Source organism: Xiphias gladius, chromosome 18 (genome assembly GCF_016859285.1).
Source record: "Xiphias gladius isolate SHS-SW01 ecotype Sanya breed wild chromosome 18, ASM1685928v1, whole genome shotgun sequence".
In the NCBI taxonomy this organism is placed as follows: Eukaryota; Metazoa; Chordata; class Actinopteri; order Istiophoriformes; family Xiphiidae; genus Xiphias; species Xiphias gladius.
Genome location: NC_053417.1, coordinates 10239561 through 10263079, shown reverse-complemented (window position 1 = coordinate 10263079; position 23519 = coordinate 10239561). Strand labels below are relative to the sequence as shown.

The window sequence follows — 23519 nt, the reverse complement described above, 5'->3', positions numbered from 1 at the left end:
CAGCAAAAAAAGGAAAACGATAAGGACATCTAATTCTTACGTACAGTATACAACACATTGTATCTTGACATTTTGATGCCAGGTCAGAAAGCGGTGGTGGACTTTACCCCACCATTCGTCGAGAGGAGCCGAGCGGCAGGGACAGCGATGATGAGCGAGGCTCAGGAGAGTACTACAGCGGAGAGGAGTTTCATGAAGACAACATCATGCTCACAAGGGACAGGTACGGCAACAGCAACTGTCAGTCTAACTTGATCTGAGACAAGACAGAAAACAAAACTGTCTTGACACTCTGGACACTTTACACAACTCTGGCCATTAGCACAACAGCTGGACTGTTGCCATCTTTTTTGTCTTTGTCTTTTGTCTAATTAATTATCTAAGAGCAACATAATTACTTCTTTCTGAAAACAGCACTCCAAAGAATTCCTTTGGCTAGATCACTTTAACAAAACAAAAAAAAAGCTCTTGTAAAGACGTAAAGGCTTTATTTAACAGGCTGTCCAACAAGGATGGACGTGATGATGAGGGAGACTTTGACCCTGAGGTTTCCAGGGGCAACCACCAGCCTGATAATTACTATGATGATGATCAACAGCTCATCTTCCAAGACAGCAGGCGGTCACCCATGAGATGGTTTTTACCCTCACCTCAAGGTGAGATGCCACAGTACAACAACTGTATTTTTTTTTTTTTTTTTTTAACCTGGAAGTGATTGAGATTCCCTGACACTGTCAGATTTAACGTACGACAACTTTACATGTTAATCAGATGAAATTATTTTTTAAGGCGGATCTTTGTTGGAGATCCTTTGTGATTGTGGTTGTGACCTTACCAAGCTGTGTTACTGTCATTCACATTCAGTTTATTGTAACTGCATAGCACAAGGACTAACGTAATGGATCAGTAAATTATATTTAGTCTGTGTTATAACTATATTATATGTAGGTATAATTGTGAGAAGAATTAGGTTTTCTAATGTTTCATGCAACTTTGTTGTTGAATAATACAACACTATATATTCTGTAAGTAACCAGAGTTGGAAATTGAAAGTTGAAAATGTTTGGTTCTTGTATTTTCTCTCAGCCTCAAACAGAACCACATTTAGTTTTGAGTGTCTTCGCAGAAGAAGTAGTCAGGATGATGCTCCACCCTCTCCGTCCTGTACAGCTCTTCCACTACACCTGGTGCAGCAACAGGTACCCTTTTCTCTTTATGAATATTGCAATGAGTGACTATAAGGTATTGTCAAAAAATACAGCTGTTGCAATGGTAGGAATAGCACTTGTAAGTGATTTGTTTTTTCTCCACTCCCTGAACCCAAAATGTCCACCCTGACTGATACTTCTTCATCATCATGATCTCTGAACTCCAACCCCAGGTAATGGCGGTGGCCGGCCTTGACGCCAGCAGAATTCACCGTTCGTCTCCGACAAGGTCGCTGCGCTCCTGGGCCACGCCTCCAGCTTCACCCATCAGCCTCGACTGCTCGCCGTGCTACACACCGCTCATACAGGTCTGATCACTGTGACAAGGAAGCAAATTCTGATTTGATTTTTGATTTTTGAAATTAATTTTCAATTGACTGTCTCTTTAGTGCCGCCTTCAATAGAACTAGACCCATATTTTTGTTGTTTGGAACTGGAGCAAATTTCTGTTCAAAACTGTGCTAATCTTTTATGGCAAGACTGATTTAATAAGATAAAATAAGGAAGAAAGACACAAGTACAACTGTTTTTACTGTCATTTTCCTTTATCACTTTCCCACCTAGGAGTTTAAAGAGAGTTGGAAGGGCAGAAAAAGCATTTGTAGTTTATTACTATTGATGCTCCAATCAAGCTTTTGATGGCCAATATCAATCAGTGAATTAATGTTACTAGAGTCAATCAATCTAATACCAGGAATGGATTAGTGTCTCTATTGGTAATATGCTCTCTAAACTTAGTATCTCAATCAGTGTCTTGTGACAAAATCAAGTTGAACACATAGTTTAAAATTGTACGCCAAAGTGTGTGTGTGTCTGTGTTTGTGTTTGTACTCAGGTTGACTGGCGCAGTCCCGGCAGCGTGGGCAGCATCCCCGGAGCGGTGAAGAGGAGTTCCTGGTATACAGACGGCCAGGACGGCCCTCCCAGCCGCAGCCAATCTCCGTCACATCTACAGCTACCCGCAGAGAGCTGCTCTCACTTCCTGCAGAAGAGAGGCAGTGCCAACAGTCTGGTGGAGGCTGTGAGTAGAAATTATTGAAAACAGTTTTGAGTGATTGTTTAATGGATGAAATGTCAAAAATATTGATCAGTGTCCAGTTGCCAAAATCCAGATTTTATTAGGACATTTCTTGGTTTTTATCTGCAGCTTAAAAACCCAAAGAGTAAATTTCATAATGATATCAAACCAGGCTACAGATCATTTCAGTTCTATTGTTACATGTTCCTGGGACCACCGTGAGGACTCTTGGCGGACGTGTCGCTTGACACAAGATGAAATCAGAAAGGTCAGGTCTTATCTCAGTGAATATGCCACTCAACTCCTTGTACGGGCACTGGTCATCTCTCACCTTGATTACTGTAACGCTCAGTAAAACCTCTGCAAATGGTCCAAAATGCAGCAGGAGCAACGTCTGGTCTTCAACCAGCCAAAACCTCTGCCTTTCATTACTTTCCACTCTCGTCCCTTGTTGGTGGAACGAGTTACCAAACTCGATATGTCAGCTGAATTCCGTTCAAGACCTACCTCCTCGAGGGTATCGTATGCTCAGTTCTACTTCATGTACCCGCAGCCTTTGGCTCCTCTGTCAGGTGGAACGAGTAACTGAATGTTGAGGCATTTTTTTCTCGAAGGCTTCTCCCTTGTCCTCCTGTGGCTTGGATTGTGCCTCATTCGTACAGAACTTTGGACAAAAGCAGCTGCCAAATTAATATATCTAATAAATAGAGTCAGTTTGAGAACTACCTGTGTGCACCTACTGACTCAAAAAAACAACAACACACACACACCTACATGCACACACAGTTTAGAAAGCCACAAATGTTCCAGATGCCGACAGATTCTGACATGTAGGTGAATTCAGATGTGAATTTACTGATAGAATGATTCAGTTTTCAGCTGTGATTATTTTTCTCTTGTGGTTCCCAGGTGTTGATCTCTGAGGGTCTGGGGAAATACGCCAGAGACCCTAAGTTTGTGTCAGCGACCAAACACGAGATTGCAGATGCCTGCGAGATGACAATTGACGAGATGGAGAGCGCCGCCAGCAATCTCCTGAATGGGAGCGTGGGCAATGGCAACAATAGGGCAACAGGGAACGTCAGCTCGGAGCCAAATGCCACCACGCATCTTAGAGACCGCAGCATCCGTGACTACAGTGACGAGGAGCCGTATGTGGCTGTGAAATGCGAGGAGGACTTAACGGATGAGATGATATGCATCACGTCGCTATAGCAGCGGCTCACATGGGATTATTTAGATGTTTTTTGAATTGAATTTCTACTATTGTTCCACATTGAGGGGATGTCTCTGATCGAGTGTGTCCTGCAAAAGACAGAAAATGTGAAACATGGATGGATAAGAGAACAAAGTGCCTTCTTTTCTCTTTCTGTGGTGTGGAAAATGAAAATGCCAGAGAGAGATGAGAGAAACGGATGAATATTGATACCAGAGGGGAATCTAGCCACTTGCCAGCCCACCTGTTATTTAGCAGGGATTCCAGACACTCCTTTGAAGTTTTCATCAATTCAACAATTCATCAAACAGTAATTTGATGCAGCAGAATAACGTGGCAGCCGGCAAAAGCTCATCCGAAAGCTTTTGAAGTTAGTTTTCCCAGCAACATCCACTGAGCATCACCGCTGAGTCCAGAAGCTAAAAAGCCAGTCAGTATGGTAAACTACAGCGAGCTGTGTGGGAGTGAGCAGTCTGTAGATGCTTGGTTATTCATACATATGTACTGTGCTGTACTCCAAAACACTGGATTTGACATAAAACAATAACTGAGGGTAAATTTCATACTTCCAGCTTCGGTTTGAGGGTGTTTGCATCCAGAAAGTGTTGGGTGAACACTGTTGGGATGGTGGGCCTGTCGTTGCTCTGCTGTACTGTCCTAAAATTTTCGGACTTTGCAAAAATAAGGCCATGAGTCCCACACTGTTTACTCAATGTGAAGAGCCAAGAGCCTGCATTAAGAAACAGAATTTACAGAAAAAAAAAAGATTTTCTCCACAACATTCACCCTGTTCTCCAGTTGGAATGTCAGAAACAAAGCTGCGATCCATTTCTGTGTTGGAGGGGGGGTTTACGTTGACATCTCTAAAAGTAACGGCTGTTCCAAGGCCATTCCAGCCAGTGAATCCTGAAGCTGCTCTGGGTTCACAGTTCGGGGTGTTCAGGGTTAAACGCTGCCCGTCTCCGTTTTTGACTTGAAAAGGAAATCACATATCAATGAAAAAGACTTTGTCCTCAGGCATATCTTTCTGTTTCATGTGCATGCTGATATGACACGCAGAGAAACATACTGTAAGAAAAAAAAATCAGCAACTTGCACACTTTTTAATTTTACTGTTTAAACTACTTTGACCACCATAAAAACAAAGAAAATTGAAGATGTTATTACAGTGTCACAAACTTATTTTCCTTAGTGATCATTACCTTTTATCAAAGCCCCTTTAAAACTGTGAGGAGAGACTGTTACCAACTCACAACGATTATGCAATGATTCAGTTTGCTCACACCATTTGACCAAGAAGTTACAAAAAATTCACACTCACATGATAACAACTGTAGAAGCAGTTTGACAAAGTGCCAGCCCTATGACACATACAGTATAATGTTGTGTCACATGCGTTTTATGAGTATGGTATGTTATCTGCTCCAGGAAGCATTGACTAATAATGTTTTATGTTAAAAAAAAAAAAAAGAACAAAGATGCCTTGACATCTGGAGAGCTTTGTTTTCATTAATCTCATTAGTTCCATTTGCTGAGCAGCAAATGGAACTAATGAAACAGGCGCCGGGGTGCTTGTTCATGATGAGTCAGATGTAAGAAATGGAAACAAAAGACCAAAACAGATTTCTGACGGATGGGACGCCACTACAGAGAGGAACACTATTTTTTGAGTTTCCTGACAATATGTAGTTGTCAATCAGTTGCTGGTGGGTGTATATAGTGTGTTCTTGGAGTGAAGTGATTGATGTTAGCTGTCGTCTTTTATTTGTAGGATTTCCTTTTGTTCCAACACCAGTTTGAGTGCACAAGATGCCCAAAACAGCTGCTTGTCTGAAGTAACTATACAACCTGCTGGTAGGTAAAAACACTTAAGAGAAGCAGCATTTCTCAGCTCCTGCTCTGCACATTAGCTCCACCACATACCAGTCTTTGTCTGCCACTGCCACCTGTAACCCTGTCTTCGGGTCAACTTTTAAAAACCAACCCTGGGTCATGGCAGGGCAACCATGTTTTTCTTCTTCTTTTTTTCCTCAATCTAAATACTGTTGACAGGTCAAAATGTTCAATCTGTGCAATCAAAGGGCTCCTTCAAATAGACAAACCAAATCAAGGGATCATCAAGTGCATTTACACGCACATCAATATTCAGATATTATTCCAGATACTTAGATTTTTTTTCTTCTAATTTTAGGTTGTTTCTGAGGTGTGCACCATTTCTTGCATACAGTGGTGCCAAAAGGTCTGAACATGCTTGATGTGGATACTGAAAAGACAGTTTGGTGTCAGGTGTTGTGATATGAGCTGGTATCTGGAATACTCTTCGCATGTACTGTAAATGCACTCCTTTTTTCTTCTCTCACGAGGATTCATTTATACACAGGTTTTAGTATTCAGTGCAGCTGATTAGTATGACTTATGCATTTTCTGACTGCATGTAAATTGTGTTGAATTAAGACTTTAAACAAATGTTATTGTTATTACCTCGGTACCTATCCAGGTGTGTTGGATAATGTGTCAGGGAAACCGTGTGGCAATGGCTGCATTTGCACAAAATGAAAGAAAAATTATTTCTAAAGTAGTGAGTAGTAATGTGAAACATTTTCATATATGTAATTTTCTGCTGTGATTGATCTGATTGGCTACCTCAGGTGAAGTTATGGTTGGTTAAGGATCATCTGAGAAACAGACTCAGACCTCCAAAAACTCCAAAGACAACAAAGTCTTCACAGTGGTTGACTGACAGGGGATTTCTGGAATGTGTAGCACTGAAATCTGAACAACCAGCATCAGAAAAGAATCAAGAGTCACACAATTAACACAAAATCACACACTTACCTCTTTACAATCTCTTCATTTTGTGTAAATACAGCCTAGAGATACTGTTTTGGATTTTAATGACTTTAAAAGTACGTCAAAAGCCATATTACGTACATGCTGTAAGCAAAAATTTGTATTTTTGCTGCATATTTCTCGGAAACACATTTTTGAGCAGGCCAGCAGCTGATACAGCACCCCAAAACGCAGAGCTGCAGCATCTTGTACAGTCGGCTTGACACCCTGGTTGTTGCGGGGATAAAACCTGTGATGGTTTTTCTCTGAATCAGGCCCTCCTGCTCGAGAGTCGGCCATGCTATCCTCAGCTCCTACAGCAGCTTCTGTCTCAGTTAAACTCTGGCATTTACACGTTGATGACGGGGAGGACAGTGATGGGAGACACAAATACTAATTACTACATCAATACCAAACGTTTTATGAAAAATTAAATAGCCTTTCAGTGTCATCATTAATTGGTTTTACAAGCATCACTGTTTTTATCAAATCAAAATTGAGGGGCCAACACGGCATGACTTTGTATGGTTCAGATTTACTTAACGAAAACGTAAAAATCTACAGTTTTATTCACAGTACAACTGTCCCAATATGTCTGAATTTAGAGTTTTATCAAAAGAAGCGTAGTTACAATAAACAACGACACAAAGCATGGTTGAGCAACCGACAGCTTTATTTTTTGTACTGCTCCACTGCTTTACAGTTGTCTAGGAAATGACAACAACGTATACAATCTGTACAGTGTTTGTAAAAAGTAAGTGATTAACTTGAAGATTTATGCTTTCTACCCGTTTGCTGTATGAAAATTAAAAGAAATAGTTCTATCTACTTTGTAGCATAAGTACAAGAACCTTAGAGATTTTGTACCAATGAAAACAAAAACCCTGTTTTGTACATTTGATTTCTTGCCTGAAATGTCAATGAACCTGCTGAGGATTTTTGTATGGACCACTGAATAAAGTCATGATGGAAAGGTCAGGATGGTTTAAGTGTTTGCTTACAGTTAATACAAAAAACAAAAAAAAACAACAAAAAAAACCAAACGAAAAAAACCCCCCAAAAACATGCAAACCTAAAAGCTGTATGAATTGTCACAATAATTTTCCCTTTGCGATCCAAGTGTTACTCCTTCATTATGATTGAAACATTCAAGTAATATTGTAAAACACTGAATATAATGTAAACAATATTTGTCACAGTAATGAAGCTGAGCCAAGATACTTCATAGCGTAGTGCAAAGCTTAATAAGATGCTATTAGAATTCATTTTAGCACTTGGCTGTTTCCATAGAGCTTAATAACAACAACAACATCATAAAAAGTGAATGTAAAGTGAAATCAAAGTGTAAAAGTCAAAATCAGTTTAAATCAATACTTCATATATGTATGCATGCATCTTTCCGAGGAAGTTTTTCAGTGAAGCTGATTCTAAAATCTGCTCAAGACTAATGTTATCAGTGCTGGTTAAAATATAGAAATTCACATTGACACCAGAACATAATGAGTTTATAGGCACCAGTGGTATTATCATACTTAACTTCATTATCCGTTATACACAATCATCTTCAAAGGCTTCCTTGTAAACACAGAAAAAACGTTTCCAATGTACCTTCTTTTTAGTGTAGTATAGTTTTTTGCATATATTTTACATAACGAGTGTTTTAACACAATATGCAAATAGCTAACTTTTTTTTTTTTTTTTGGCCATTTTTACTTCGGTTTTTATGTCGAGCTTGAACCAGATTGTTTGATTATCTTCTCTCTAGTTCCCGTTTACTTCTCTGACAGACGGTTTGCTTGTGTTATCAACAATGTGAGGATGTTTACGACCTTTGCCAGGCAACAAGCCTACTTTCCTGAGAAGAATGGGGTTGAAAGTTTTTTTTCTCCTCATACATGGGTGAGTAATTTCACCTCTCCTGCCATCAGGACCAAGTCAATTCCAAGACCAGGACCACTTGAGTTTGAGTCCTGATCAGAGCAAATCAAACCTATTCCTTAACCCAGACCAAAAAGGAAGCTTTGGGCATTTCTTTCGAAACATTAACAAAATACCAGTCTGATGCTGTTGAGTTGAGACAGATGTATCTTTTCATCACTATTTGTGACAAACTGACTTTGTCTGTTTCTTATTTCATCTGCAGACAACAAGAGTGATGATCACTCAAGACAGAAGTACTGCTTTCTACTACAATCACGTTAACTACACAAATGCTCAGATTCTTTCCATGCAACCACATTGTGCCAACCATGACTTCCCAGCACACATCTGGCTCTATAAATGTGAATATTTTAAAGGTGAGTCAAGTTCAAAGTCAAATTAAGTGTCTGATAAAATTAAATTTCCTCCCATATCTGTTGATCTTCAGCATTGTTTAGTCCAAACTGCTACAGTTTGAGGAATCAAATCAGTTAACCTGGTCAAACAATTGGTTTCAGTCATTGAGAGCTCACTAACTAGGCAGAAGAGCAAACCGTAGTCAGGGTCCCTGCAAGTTTTATGACATTAACTGTAAGATTACTTAAGATATGTGAAATTTAGAATGGAAAATAAGATCCAAATCATTGAAAAAAAATTTAAAAATAAGACAAGTTATAAGGCCACTGTTTTTTCATCAGAAGATAGTGAGGAGACCAATTTAAATACTTGTAAAACTGAAATTTCAGGTGTAAACTGCTAAAATCAACTGTATTTAACCCATTATGGCCGTGAATTTAGCCTGCCTAGACCAGACCTTCGTAATTATTGTTAAACTGTGTTACTGTGATATGTTACCTTGTGTGCAAATCAGATGTGTTAACAAGACAAAACGCTCACATTATTTATTTATAATATCAGATCAAAAAGCAAAAATAGCCAATTGATCAGCTCCCAGTCTAAAACACAATAAGCTGTTTTCCGCTGTTGTTGCTTACTGACTGATTGTGTTGTGAACTCTTTCTGATCCACACATACCCCTTACTCTGTATTCATCTCTGCCTGTCAAGTGTCTGCGGTCGGTACACAGGAACCCCTGGGTCGACAAGAGGAGGGCGACCTCTGATGATATCGGCAGCCTTCTCCGCCATCATGATGGTCGGGGAGTTCAGGTTGCCGCTGACGATGCTGGGCATGATGGAGGCGTCGACCACACGCAACTGCTCCAGACCCAGAACCCGTGTGTTTGAGTCGACAACCGCCATCGGGTCAGAGGGAGAGCCCATCTTGCAGGTGCAGGAGGGGTGATAGGCGCTGTCGGCCTTTCGGCGGACAAAAGCGTCGATGTCTGCATCGGATTGGCACTGAGGACCAGGCTGGACTTCAGGACCACGGAACGGGTCGAAGGCCTTCTGGGCAAAAATCTCTCTGGAGAGTTTGACAGACTCTCTGAACTCCCACACATCAATATCTGAGAGGAAAGCAGATGATAGTGAAGATGAAAATCAAAAACTGGCTTTATACATCAGTTTAAAATTATTTTAAGAAATAAAGGCAGTAAGTACAATTATTTCAAATTATTATCATCCTTCCAAATGGGGCTCAGCTGTCAGAGAGGAGAGCCAAAGCAGAGTTTCAAACAAAGAACATCCAAGATCAAAGATTTTCTCTGGGTAGGCCGCATACTGATTGGAAAGACTAATGGTGTTTTAAAAAGTTTATTGTCTTGGGAAATTGACTGGAGATCTCAAAGCCCTTCATGGACTTGGTTCTTGAGGGTTCAGGGACTGAATCTTACCAGTGGAGAGATAGTTTGGCTGGAGATTCGGGTGATCCAGAGGGTTGGTGCTCTTCAGCTTCATCCAGCCGATACTGGTGCTTCTCATTGGTCCGACGTGAACCTACAATGCAAATAATAAACCTGCTGTGCTCTTTAGAAAACCAACAAGATCTTTTAACAACACTTACTGCTGTTCTGAAGGTATTTCCAGAATCCTCAAAGACTTTTCAAAAAACCTGGATGAAAAACATTCCTGCATAATTAAAAAAGTAAAAAATAATCTGTTTCTCAAGTAACCATTATATTTCCTAAATTACATGTATTTTCTTGCTTATTTTATATGACACAAGAAAAACATACCTGTTATTAACCTGTTATTTTGAATGATAATTAAATAATACAATAAAACATTAATGTCGACAAGCATAACTAATAAAGAAATGTTAAAAAAACGTTGTCGTTGTAGAAGAGGTATAACTTAAGAAATGGGTTAAAATCTTTTTTTCTTTTAATCCTTTTAATCCAACATTTTTATTATCCAATTGAGTCTTTGAGGATTCTGAAGACAAACACACTGTAGAGCACACGTCCAAAAAACTTCTACAGTTTCTGGAACAAACCAAACCAAACCAACAACAACAACAACAACAACAACAACAAACAGAACAAACTCAAGGAAAAAGCCAGACAAAAGATCTGTACACTGTACATAGCTCCCAGCAAATTGAATTTAACAGTGCAACGTTTCAGTCCAACATCTTCTTTCAGGGTTCTTGAAATTGCTTCAGAACAGTAGAAAGTTTTATTAAAAAAATCTTCTGGAGTTTAAAAACATCAACAGATATTTATTTTTCAGAAAATTAAATGCTTAGCCATGTGACTTGAATGTATTGGTGAAACATGAGAGGCACACACTGAGGCTAGTATGGTATGTGACTATTGCTTTAAGACAGACTTGTAAAAACCCGAACGTATACTTTAAGGCAACTTTTTGCGATAGAGTTTCTTCAGCTGAGTTGCTGAGTTTCTTCAAATGGAGATGCTCCTGGAAAAACCACAGGACTCTGACCAATTGTTATTTTCTGCTAAATGACAACCACTGGGGATTTTTGACAATGACTACATTCAGTACATACATGTGTAAACAGCTGGTTTATTGTCTTTTAATTATCTTTTCTAGTTGTACTGATAACAACCATTAAGCCATTTTCAATATTGTGGCACTTGATATTTCTGGATCCTGCATTCATAAATATGCAGTAAAACACAAACCTGCCAATTTTTAAACCACAAATAACCTAATACTAATTTTGCTGATGTCTGGCATTATTTTTTAAATATTTCTCTTTTTAAAGTGTAGACATTAAGAAAATACATAGTGCACACAGTGTTGGACTTTTAATTACCTTCTAGTGCAGACATATCTCTGGAAATGAGGTCACAGTATAAATGTCAACAGGGGAACACTCAGGAAATTTCTTGGAAGCTCCTGTTGTTATGTAACATTTCTGAGGTAACTGCTTTTCCGTGGAACGGCATGCTTGACTGTTGAAACAAACCCTTGATTCCCATGAACTATATGAGGGTCTAATCTGGCCAAAACTAATATTACTTTCCCATGAAACCTTGATCACATCTTCCACCTGCGCAAAAAGCAGCCAAAGCTTCCTAAACATGAGCAATCACCTGATATGCTTCTATCTTGGAGGCAACTCGTCCGTGGTCGATGACTTGCGAGGGCAAAAAGTGAAACTGGATGTCGGGGTGTGTGATATGCGGCCGACTGCGGATGAACCCACCACTCTCCAAGTGGGCTGTTGCTCCATTACCTAGGGGATGATGAGTCACGGTAAATGAGAAAATGACACAGTGTATTGGCGGACTGTGTTTTTGTACATTCTGTACTGTGTACTATAAAGAATAATTTTGTAGAATATCTTGGAGAATGTGTGTGTTCCCATTTGCACGTGTAGGTGCCTTTGGTTACCAGTGAACAGGGTGAGCCACTCAAGGCCTATTTTGACCATGTGGAAAGGTTTCTGGGCCTTGTACAGGGTGATAGGCTGAGTGCATTGCTGCTGGACGTACAGCTCCAAATGATCCTGCAGGTTACTGCCAACACCTGAGAAACAACAGACAGGAGAGTACGAGTCAAAGAAAATGCACAGAAAGGCATTAAAATCAGTCATCCTAAGTCTGGCTTGTTTGTAAGCACTACAACAGGTGAAAAACAATGTTTGCAAAGTCATTTTTTACCATTTCAGTTCGTTGAAATTAGATTTTTGTAAATGCTTACATACATTTGTTAACTCATAAAATGTACCTGGTAAGTGCTGAACCACAGGGATGCCGAGTTGTTTCAGGTCGTCAGCGTTTCCCACCCCAGACAGCATGAGAAGCTGAGGGGAGTTGATCGCTCCTCCGCTCAATATCACTTCTTTATCTGCAAACACCTGAGGAGAGAACAGAAAAACTGATGGGTGAATCGTTGAACAAGATTGAGAGTCTACAGCCATGGCAGCGGCTCTGTGACTAGGCACAAGTGTGCTTTGAGATAAATGCTAATGTCAGCATGCTATCTTGCTCACAATGACAATTATAATATGGAAATGTCAACCTCAAAGTCATTTCAATATATTGTCTGGGAACCATGAAGGATAATTGTAAATTTGTGGTGCTAAGTGAAAAGCCAGTGGATCACCCAAGTGTTGGATAAATTCTTCGCGCAACATCAACATCTTCACCAAATTTATGGGCAATTCATTCAAAAGTTGTCAAGATAAACCACTAGAAAACAAAAATATCAAACTCATGGTGGTGCTAGAGAAAAAACGAGGGGATCTCCAAAGTCGCTGGGATTCATCCTCTGATGACCACGAATGTGCAATATTTTGAGCCAATTCATCCAATCGTTGAGATTTTAGTCTGAGCCAAAGTGGTGGGCCATCACTGCCATTCCACGCCACTTGTATGGTTAAAACAAATCTACATACAATCTGACATGAAAGATCGTTCCAATTTGGTGCGTAAGTCAAGATTTTTTTTCTTAATATGAACTTTCACAACATAATTTTCTTTTTCCCAACTTTTTAAACTATGGGAATTCTATTCATCTTACCCTTTTTTTCTGTCCCTTCTGTATGTATTCCACTCCCACAGCACGGTTTCCGTCAAACAGGATCTTAGTGGTCAGGCAGCGCACCTCCGTCTTCAGGTTGGGTCGACCCAGGACAGGTCTCAGATAGGCACTGGCTGCGCTCCACCTCTTCCCTGGACGGATGTGGGCAGTGAGATGCAGACAATATTAAGGGGTTGGTTCATAAAAGGCATACTGTATAAATGCTGCATATTTGTTATTAATTTAAAGATCTTATAATTATAGTAGTTCTGTTTTTTCAAACCTTTATAAATGGTCATGTCCATCCAGCCCAAGCCTTCCTGTTGGTATCCATTCATGTCATCAGTGAACGGGTATCCTGCCTGCTGCCCCGCATCAATAAAAGCTTTGTGAAGGGGATGGCTGGTCTTCCCTCTGGACACATGAAGTGGTCCACTGCCACCCCGGTACCTACAGTACACACAAGAAACTCAAAGTTAAAGATGAGAGCAGTTCCATTTCAAAACACAACATATTTGTCTGTGGGAATCATGTACAGGTATTCAGTGATCTTTATACTGCAGAGATATTAATCACTTTATTGCCAGCAGTTACCTTTCTGTAGACAGCTGAGTAAATTTAGCTACCAGATAACTCAGAACATTTCAATTTGTTTACTTCCATGCCAATCATCCAGTCAGAGCTTATGAATAAATAGTGGTGATAGGGTCCCCACAAAGGTTGAACATGATGTGCTGAGATCCTCCTACCTGCACTTATTTTGAAAAAAGAAAAACACTTCACTATCAAAACCATTTGTGAAGCTGTTTATTATAACATTTGACACATAAAATTATACGCATGTGAAAATATGCTCACTGGGACTGACCTGAACTCCAATTCCTACTTGTAGCTACTGTATCTATATGATCTGATTTTGCAAAAACAGCCTTTAAATGGAAAGTTCAAAGAGATTCTTAACCTAACCTCATGCCAGAAGGATTATGTAAATGTTAAGCCTTTACATTTACAGTTTTTTTTTCAATTTCTTAAACTAAAACTTTGAAGTGCTTGGCACCTCAACAATTCCTGACAACAATCAGACTTGATATAGACCTCATGTTGAATGTTTGTTATGTTGCTAAGTTTAAACACAAACAAATGGACAAGATTTGGTGCTTTATTACTCTTTGAAGCTTTAGATTATTCTATTACAGTCTCTGATAGATTAAACACATTTGCACCCTCTGTGTAATGTACATAATATCTGATTTCTCTGTCTTTCACTATAACAGAAACACGTAAAAGATCTTGGTTGAAATTATTGGCATCCCTGGATTTTAAGTACAGAATTTAGAATATCTTCAAAAATAAATGGAAATTAACCAATTTTGTATAATTAAAATATTTTGATAAAATGTCCAAAGTTAATAAACAAAAGAAAATTTAAAAAAAACAAAATTTGCATAATAGTGACAAAATACAAATACAAAATGTACCCAGGACAGAATTATTGGCACCCTTCACTGCTATTTGAGTGAAGCCTCTAAACGTTTCTTGTAGCCATCTAGAAGCTTGCACCTGTCTGCTGGTAGTTTCTGCCACTCTTCCATTGCTATGCATTCAAGGTCTTATAAGGGATTTAGGTCAGGGGTCGTTTGGGTCGTTGTCCTGCTGAAAGACCCAAGAGCTTCGCCTCAAACCTAGTTTTCTGACACTTGGTAACACATTTGGTCTAAAAGGCATCGGTAATCTTCTGATTTCATCATTCCTTTGATACGTTCAAAGCCTCCAGTATCAGAGGCAGGAAATCAGCCCAACAGCATGATAGAACCTCACCAATGTATTACTGTAGGTAGGGTGTTTTCTTCCTTATGGGCTATATTTCATCACCTATAATCAAACTGAAGCACTGCATTCTCAAAGAGCTCTTCTTTGGTTCTGTTTATTTCTGAAGATATTCTAAATTCTGTACTTAAAATTCAGGGGTGCCAATAATTTCAACCAGGACTGTGTATCACTTTCACCTTTGATATCTTGTTTCCCCAACCACACCAGTCTCTATCATGCTATTTTTAGCAAGTATGTTAATATTTGTGCTGCTTTTTACATCCTTCATTTGCATTTATTTCCTGGTTTCTCAGTTTCTTGTGCTGAAGTTAGATCGGTGATGCACTGCATTTAACCTGCTCATGTGTTCAGGTTCTTCTTGATTAGACCGTCACTCTGTCACTGCACATTTACAAGCAAAAATCTCTTATCACTCAGGATGCATTTTGAAGCCTGGGGAGTCTATGGGACCAAAGCACTAGCACTGCCAGATTTAGGATTCCACTTCAAACGTGGTCCATGCATATTAAAACTAACTGGGCATAAGTAAAAGGTACTAAAAAAATACCCTCCAGATATTTTTCTTAGGTACCTGTTTTCTCCCAGCTCATGATGCTGAGCTTTCCTGAAGTAAGGCAGACAGTGTTCATAATCCCAGCCCTTTGCCCCCTCTCTCTGCCAGCGGTTGTAGTCTTCCGCGTGTCCACGGATGTAAACCATGGCGTTGAGTGAAGAGGACCCGCCCCAAACACGGCCCCTTGGCCAGTACATTACCCGGTTGTCCATGTGGGCCTGAGGTAAAGTGTGGTAGTACCAGTTATACCTGAAGAGAAAGGAAAAAAAATACAACATGGCATCAAATGGAGCAGATATCTGTTGGTGTACTATTCCTGAACAACAACAGTTTAATAATATGTTATTACATTTGGACTGATATCAAAATACAGGACCAATATGTTGCACCAATGTGATATATAAATGACTCATTTGTTAAAATTATCTGTAAGTCCACTTTTCATTTATTGTGGCTTTAGTAGTCTAAAATAGCATGAAATCTTTTATCACTTTAGCAATAACTGTTCTTCTACAATGAAGGAGCATATTCTACTCTTTGATATTTACAAAAATTGTAACTTGTGTAAATTGTATGATAGTTAGTATTTTACAGTTGAGCTTTTGAGGACGGACTTGTCGGTGAAAAGTCGCAAAGTCAAGATGTTATGCATTTTCTACATTTGCATTCAAATAATTTGTGTTTGCAAACACACAGGAACAGTGTAGTGTCTAGTAATTAATGACAGACACTAAGGCAAATAAAATAGTATCATACATCTGCACCAAAACTACTGTAACTAACTAACTACTGTACTTCTCATCACAAAGGTTGTAGGTCAGCGCAGCTGGCATGTGGATCTTCCATGATAGTCGCACGCTGCCTAGCAACATGTCTTTGGGCCCAGCCTCCAGTAGCAGCACAGACTTATCGGAATCCTCTGAGAGGCGGTTGGCAAGGACGCAGCCCGCCGACCCCGCCCCAACAATGACATAACTGTAAGATGGTGTTTTCTGATGTAGTGATGATGAAGAGTTGCAGAGAGCAGCTGAGGCACTAAAGCATCTGTAATGGCTGCCGGAGGAGCAGGAGAAGGAAGGCCCCATTTTTCTGGTCTTGGAGACAAAGTGACATTCTGGCAAACAGGTAAACAAGCATCTGCCGTCCCTCATAAATCTCCCCTGAGTCGCGGTCGAGACTCGTCGGGCTCCATTTTGGCCTAGTGTGGCCAAAGAAAACATCCTGGTTCTGGGAAGGCTTTCTTCATTCACTGGAAATAACAACAACACATATTTAATAGGGGGCAAGCTGGATCTTGAACTGGTTATTGAAACTAGTGTATCAGCTGGTGTTGAATGAAATTTACATGTACAGAAATAACACTCATTTGAGTCCTGCGAGATATACAAGTTGTGGGTTACTGAGAGGCCTTTCATGGCATTATGGATACAATGCATGTTAATTATTACTTGTGCCACATCTTGTCCTTCTCAAAGTCAAACTATAAAATTACTAGCAACTAAATGAACAACCAGAAATACCTGACCTGGAGCCCTGGTTATTTGCCATGGTTGCTGTTGAAAAGAGAAATTTCTGTTTCTCTTTTAACTCTTGACTCATCAAATACAAAATACCAAATGCTTAAATTCATTTTGGGCAAACAAATAAAGTCTGGAGTGGTTCAACCAGTAAGAATATAATGCTCTTCTCTGCTGCAGTTTCACTCTCCAAATAAATGTCCCTGCAGCTTAAAAGGAAATATGTTAAATTTGTGCACAGGGACAGACAAGCTATTGTCTGCCTGTATATATACGTGCGTGTGTGTGTGTGTGTGTGTGTGTGTGTGTGTGTGTGTGCGCGCGCGTGTGTGTGGGAGTCTGCATTAGAGTTATGAATTTCCTTTAGTGCAAACTGTTTACAATCGAAGGCTGCAATAAACTCTCTGGTCTTGTAAATATTTGTTGAGGGCTATTCCATATTGCGAGAAAAAGTGTACACTTGTCATTCAGGCAAAGACGGGTGGAAGGGGGGGGGTGTCTAGTTCAGGACTGTCATATAGATAAACCTGCCGCTCACTAGCAGTTACAGTGTAAGCCTGAACTCAGCAAACAGCCTAAAATGTCAGTAAATTCCTTCTAACAAACGGAGATATCATAAAATTCCCAACAAGTGGGAAACAGTGGGTTGTCTTCAAGTTTTACTGACGTTCAAACTCGTCTTTTAAGGCCAGTTTTAACCTGGCCTTTCGATTAAAGGCCAGGTTCGTAACCGCTAGCTTATCAGGGCAACCGCTTCGGGTCTATAGGTCTGCTGCGGTATATAGCTGCTTTTGTAGACTCATTTCTTCTTGATTTCAATGCCTCAAAGGCTTAAAAAAAAAGACGTTAAAACTGCATCTGAAATATTTAAAGGGGTTCGGCGGATGGTGACGGCGCTGTTGACTTATTCGGCTATGGTGGTTTAGATCTACTATTCAACTTGCTAGTGTGCCCGAAGCTCACAGTCGTCTGCAATGTACAGAGCTGCAGGACACGGATATCTCTGAATGCAACTTTACAAACTACATTTAATTTAAACACAATTGGTGCCGGAGTAGTTATTGTCAACACAGACAGAAGGACGATTTGCACACGTGCATTAAGCAGTAGAAAAATGCCGAACCGTACCTTTTTTTTAAGCCCAGGAACTAGAGAGCCAAAGTAGCCCCAATCAGCAAGTAAAACGGTCAACGGCGGCGGGCGGAGCTTAGCGAGCTGCAGTTAACGGACAGTTAAAAGGGTTTCGCTGTCACTGAAAGTTCTTTCAAGCACTACCGGTAGGACACCTTACGCTGACTAGTCAGTGTTGAAAATGCTGTTTATTGAAAAGCCTATACCTCACTTTGCTATTGATTTATCTTTATTTTTTCCTTTTTTCTTTTTTTTTAGGCCAGCAAGGTGCTCCATGATGTGGGGAGTCCCGTTTATATTTTTCTCCTATGTCCACAGCAGAGTGATGTCACAGGGAATAGTAAGTTACTGACTCTAGCAAGTGAGCAATTCATTGTTTCACTTAACACTGAGAGATGATATAAGTGATCTGTTTCTGTGATTTCTTTGCAGAAAGTGGAGTGTTCTCAATTTCACGGTAAGTTTACGATATTTTATTCATACTCTGGATGAGAACTCTGACCTCTAATGTGAATAATATCATGTTATCATGTTATATCATGCCACCAGTTGCCGATATTTCGATTTGTTAGATTTATTTTGATTCTCGAAAGCTTCCAGCTTTGTTTCACCCATGTAGAGCCTTTACATGATTGGATACTTAAATTTTCCATTCAGTAATTTAACGGCGGTAAACTCTGTGGGCAAGAATAACACAATAAAGTGGATAATCCATTACCTCTAAACGAAGCCCATCAAAAGAAATGGAAATTAAATAAAATTGCATTGCCAGGTTTATATTTTGTTGATAGGCCAGGGGTAAGCAAGGAGTTTATTAGATATTGTTGGCTGAATTTAAATAAAGATCTGCAGCCACTCACGTTTTCAACAGATTTCAGAACCCCAGAGTTCATTACATTCATTTAAAGATTCTTGTTGATGTGAATATGATGGTTTAACAGTGAGCATTCTCCAGTGTTTCAGCATAAACCGTCACAGAAATTCCAATGTATTTCAACAGCTGGATTAACAGACAACATCTGGATAAATATACAGGTTATCATTGTGTGGACAGTGATCAGCACTGTTTTCTGTTGATCCAGATTTCCCTCCTAGCGCTAATATCTCACCATCCTTCCTGGCGGAACTGAAAGCGGCGCTGGTGACAGTTGGAGGAACAGATATGCTGAACATCAGCTGGGCAGTCAGCATTGATGGTAGGATGCAAGTAATCATACACCTAAGACACATCTGCAGCACAAATGGAGCAGAATTCTCTGGCATGGCATCTTCAGAATTGATTATTAAATACATCTTTAAATTTCAAGAAAGTATCCTACTGATTATTACTGACTGTCTGCTAAAACAGCAAACAGGAGTCTAGTAAGGCAGGATCTCCATCACATTGGAAGTGAAGGACACTGACTGCCTGCTATCTGATCGCCAACAATGACCAACTGATATTTTGTCCTCGGTTCAATAAGGAGAGATCCATAGAGTGCATAAGAACCTTTAATGAGGTTAACAACAGAGAAGGACTTTGGCGGTTAGACCCCGTTGTTGTGTGCATCTTCGACACACAGGGGGCAGTGAAGATAGGGATAAGGTCAGATAAGGTGATGGTGGGGAGGAGGTGGGTTGCGCAATAGTAGGTCTGAAAGGCACAATGATAGAAACAAAGTTATTTAAAAAAAACAGCCTCACAAGACTAATTGGGTCGGGGGATGCGGAGGCAGAGTTATCCTTGGCCAGTAACGGTGATGTCAGTAATGACTGAAAGGGAATTTTGATAGCGTGGGAAAGAGGAAGTGACGGAGTAGATGAAAATGTAAAAGCAGGACAATAGCAGGAATTCCCAATGGAAGGAGAAGTGAGAGGGAAAAGATCTTCCTAACTGAACTCTCCCTAAACCCTGTCATTTTCTGTCTCTCTGCAGCTAGTATTGGAAATCTGACGGGCACTCTGATCAGAATTACGGGGGAATCGTCGTACTGCTGTACATACAACCCACATTTGGCCGAGGCAAACTTCACTGGATCAAAGCAGGTGTCTTGGATAGAATCTTGATTACAATTGACAGTACATTTTTTGTGAAGTGATAATACAATTTTTTGAATTGATAATACCTTTTTTGTGTTTTAGCAGTGAGTTTGAAATTATGGACCTACCAAAGGGTCTGTGAGGCTGAAAAGATTAAAATCACTTCAATGACTTTCTTCTTTCCAAATCTAGAAATGGTTTCATTATCTCGTAAAAGCAACCTATGGCTCCACCCTCATCCAAGCTGCCAATCTCCCTTTGCCTCCACTGCATAGTGGCATCTCTTACAAGTTTGTAAAAATTACAGTACCTCGTCAAACACGGCCGACATACAGTAAGTTATTTTTTTATTCCCAGCTTTATTGATCCTCACCAACATACTAAACCAATAAAAGTATTAAAAATGTAAAACCGTCTTCTCTGTTTTCTTAGCAGTTGTTGGTCTAAAGTCTACTCAAGTTCCTAAAGGTAAACAATCCCATTTGCTTGTGCATATTTGTATGTGTATATAATGTATAATACTTGACAACAAAAATGTTGATTATTCTGTCTTTCACGCTAATATTTAAAGGTTTCACTCCAGTTGGGACCACTACTTCATGTAAGGCTTCACCATTACTTAAAGCACTGTCAGTCATACACTCAATCAGTTAAATCTCAGTATCACATGAAGTAAAATAAGGAATGTGTTTTGTGTGTATATGTTTGTCTTTGCAGCCTTGAGAAAAGAATTTGTCGTGGTCACCATTTTTGGAGGACTGATCGGTTTGATGATCCTAAGTTCCTGTTACATAATCTGTAAATAGAACACTTTTTAAATGTATATTTACATGTAAGAGGCTCCAAAATTGCAGATGATAAATGGGAATAGATTCTCAACTTAATGCACTTTTCTTGTATGTGTGCACAATATGGTTTATTTCCGTGTTAAATTTGATTTCAAATGTGTTATACCTATGCCCAAATGAGCAAAAAAAGTTCCAACAAATGCAGAGGCTTACCTGCCATTCTTGTATACATGCTTTGGATATGTCTCAAGTCACTTGCTACTGAAAAATACTTGAAAATGCAAAATGCTTCCCAACCCATTTATATTGGGTATTGCAAAGGAGCTTAGCTTTAACCATTCTACTGGCTGAATGTCTTGTCATCTCGCAGTGGTGACATGCTTCACCTCCTAGACACTGAAACATATTAAGCTTGGGCTTACAACAACCTTTCCTTACAAATTTGGAAATCTCTTCTAGTTTATGTAAAATGTTTGACACTGCTGCCTGGTGCTGAATACAGCCAACCTCTCATTTCCAATGTTTTCTTACTCCCCAGATAAAAGCTGTGGAGCCAACATTGCCACATCATTTGGTTTCAATAGGTTACCTCAATCTCCCATGGTTCCGCTCTCTGTCCTGGTGGTGTACCCTGCTGAGAATTCAGCCTTCCAGCGGGCCGTGGTGGCCTTGGCAGAGTTCCTGCAGTGGCACGCCGGCTGTAACGTGGCTATCGACATGTGGCAACAGGGGAAGATTGCAGAGTTGGGGCCAATGCGCTGGCTGGCAGAACAGGCCAAGGCTGCAGACCGGGTGCTCATCGTCTGCCAGCAGGTAGAGATTTTTTTATCATTTATTTGTTGTTGTTTGACTTAAGTGATTTTAGTGATGATCAATTTTTATTGTGTTGTTACTTATATGATATCACCTAGTCACCTGGACTCCTGCATCTTTACATCAAGGACCAAAATAAGGACTTAATTCGGTTATCTTTAACATTTAGTGATCAACTTTATAGACATACTCCATTCTCCAGCAGTATCTAGGAAAGTAATGTTATTCTGCTAATAATGTTTTTAACAGTGGAACCTTCTAAACTCAATATGTTCAAAAGAGTAAAACACCACGGTGGTGTATTGAGAGAGTGTGTTTGCAGTGATAAGAAAAAAATACATCAAAATATGTGTCATCTTCTAACAAAAGCAAATAAAGAGAAAAAGACACATTTTTGATGACAATAGCTGATGTGGCAGATGAGATGTCAGTAAAAGCCAAAATGAGTCGACCTCTGGGCAGTCCAACATCATATGCACCTATGCTTGGAATTGCCTCAGGGCAATCCTTGACATTTCACAGACTTACTGTCCTCCTTCTCTTCTCCTCTCTTCTCTTCTCATCACTCAGCCAACTTCACAGCCCAGCGACTCTCCTCCCAGCCTCCGCTTCCCAGAACCCTCCATCCCTGCTGCAGCTCATGACCTTTACCCCCTGATCTTAAACATGGTGGCAAGCCATGCAAAGAGCGCCAGTGACCTGGCTAAGTTCTGGGTGGTGCAGCTGTGCGAGCAGCACCATAAAAGGCCCAGTAACTTGGCCCTGGAACTGAGGGCCTGCAAGACATTTTGTTTGATGAAAGATTTGAACAAACTGTGCAGGAGCCTTCATACTCACAGGCATGACGACAAGAAGATAGCAGATCTGATCTTTAGACCAGGGATTTTCTACAGTGAAAATAATACAGTGAAGTTAAGAGAAGCTATAGAACAGCATTTCCAGAGAGGTGGAACCACTAAGAACTATGGTCACCTCGGTTTGAACATCAGTAATGACAACGTTTAGATTGATATACAATATGTCTCAGAATTGTTGATTAGTGGTTAGATGACTCTCCCATTATTCTTACTGTTTTGTAAAATGCAAAAAATTGTACATATATATATATATATATATATATATATATATATATATATGTATATATATATATGTATATATATGTATATATATATATATATATATATATATATATATATATATATATATATATATACATACATATATATATATATATGTATATATATATGTATATATATGTATATATATATATATTTATATATATATATATATATATTTTTTTTTTTTTTTTTTTTTACAGATGACAATGACCTTTGCTTATTTTGGTTACCAAAACCCCTGCTTAGACACCCCAGGGTCGATACATGTCTCTGTCAGTATGTCCTCTGTGGTTTACAGCACTGCATGCTGTAGACAATTGATCTATTTAGTAATACCAGAAATAGCAAACAGCCCTGAAGCTGGTTAACACCAACAAAAAGAAAGAACTGGGCGGCAAAGACACATTCTCTTTGCTGTTTTGTATAAAAGATTCAAGAAAAAATGTATTTGTATTATTTGTTTGTCATGTTACTTCTTCTACTATTCTTAATTATCTTTAAATATTCCTTATCCAAGAGAAAGAGGTTTGTACCATTTTCATTTTCTTTTTAGCTTCTATAAACAGCCCAGGATATTTTGTTTATTTTGTAGTTTAAGATATAGTGATGGAATTCTTGACCCCTTAATGGAATATTAAACTCGCTAACCCATAGGTTTTATCTC

General features: G+C 39.5%; 3 protein-coding genes across 3 annotated transcripts in view; 2 read left to right on the top strand and 1 right to left on the bottom strand.

Annotated features, from left to right (window-relative positions):
- The window catches only part of cacna1db (calcium channel, voltage-dependent, L type, alpha 1D subunit, b), an 83965-nt gene extending 80455 nt beyond the window's left edge, over positions 1-3510 (top strand). The window contains exons 46-51 of the mRNA XM_040152136.1: positions 83-240; positions 534-656; positions 1087-1199; positions 1382-1516; positions 2044-2229; positions 3136-3510. Coding sequence (XP_040008070.1) covers positions 83-240; positions 534-656; positions 1087-1199; positions 1382-1516; positions 2044-2229; positions 3136-3441 — 1021 coding nt within the window. The 3' untranslated portion in view covers positions 3442-3510. The remainder of the gene's footprint in view (positions 1-82; positions 241-533; positions 657-1086; positions 1200-1381; positions 1517-2043; positions 2230-3135) is intronic.
- A 3411-nt stretch (positions 3511-6921) lies between these two features.
- Positions 6922-18208, bottom strand: chdh (choline dehydrogenase). The gene is made up of 10 exons (XM_040152767.1): positions 18115-18208; positions 16265-16718; positions 15488-15718; positions 13370-13536; positions 13087-13238; positions 12292-12421; positions 11956-12090; positions 11655-11797; positions 9987-10089; positions 6922-9659 (listed from the first exon to the last, which is right to left on the bottom strand). Exons 2-10 carry the CDS (start codon positions 16687-16689, stop codon positions 9241-9243), a joined length of 1905 nt encoding a protein of 634 aa, XP_040008701.1. The 5' UTR covers positions 16690-16718; positions 18115-18208; the 3' UTR covers positions 6922-9240.
- Positions 17509-22817, top strand: LOC120803822. Its single transcript, XM_040152768.1, is given in 12 exon segments — positions 17509-18263; positions 18376-18457; positions 18550-18574; positions 19200-19313; positions 20033-20142; positions 20329-20470; positions 20569-20604; positions 20708-20737; positions 20854-20934; positions 21463-21737; positions 22308-22666; positions 22668-22817. Coding segments are annotated over 11 exon segments (1290 nt in total). The 5' UTR covers positions 17509-18263; positions 18376-18391; the 3' UTR covers positions 22720-22817.
- Positions 22818-23519: the final 702 nt, after the last annotated feature.

What these genes read in the sequence shown, in the direction of transcription:
- chdh (XM_040152767.1), bottom strand. Translation starts at nt 16,689, where the DNA reads ATGTTTTCTTTGGCCACACTAGGCCAAAATGGAGCCCGACGAGTCTCG. An exon ending in TACAACCTTTGTGATGAGAA is followed by an intron (nt 15,719 to 16,264) that starts GTACAGTAGTTA and finishes CTTTCTCTTCAG; the next exon opens with GTATAACTGGTACTACCACA. An exon ending in GCCAAACTATCTCTCCACTG is followed by an intron (nt 9,660 to 9,986) that starts GTAAGATTCAGT and finishes CTTTCCTCTCAG; the next exon opens with ATATTGATGTGTGGGAGTTC.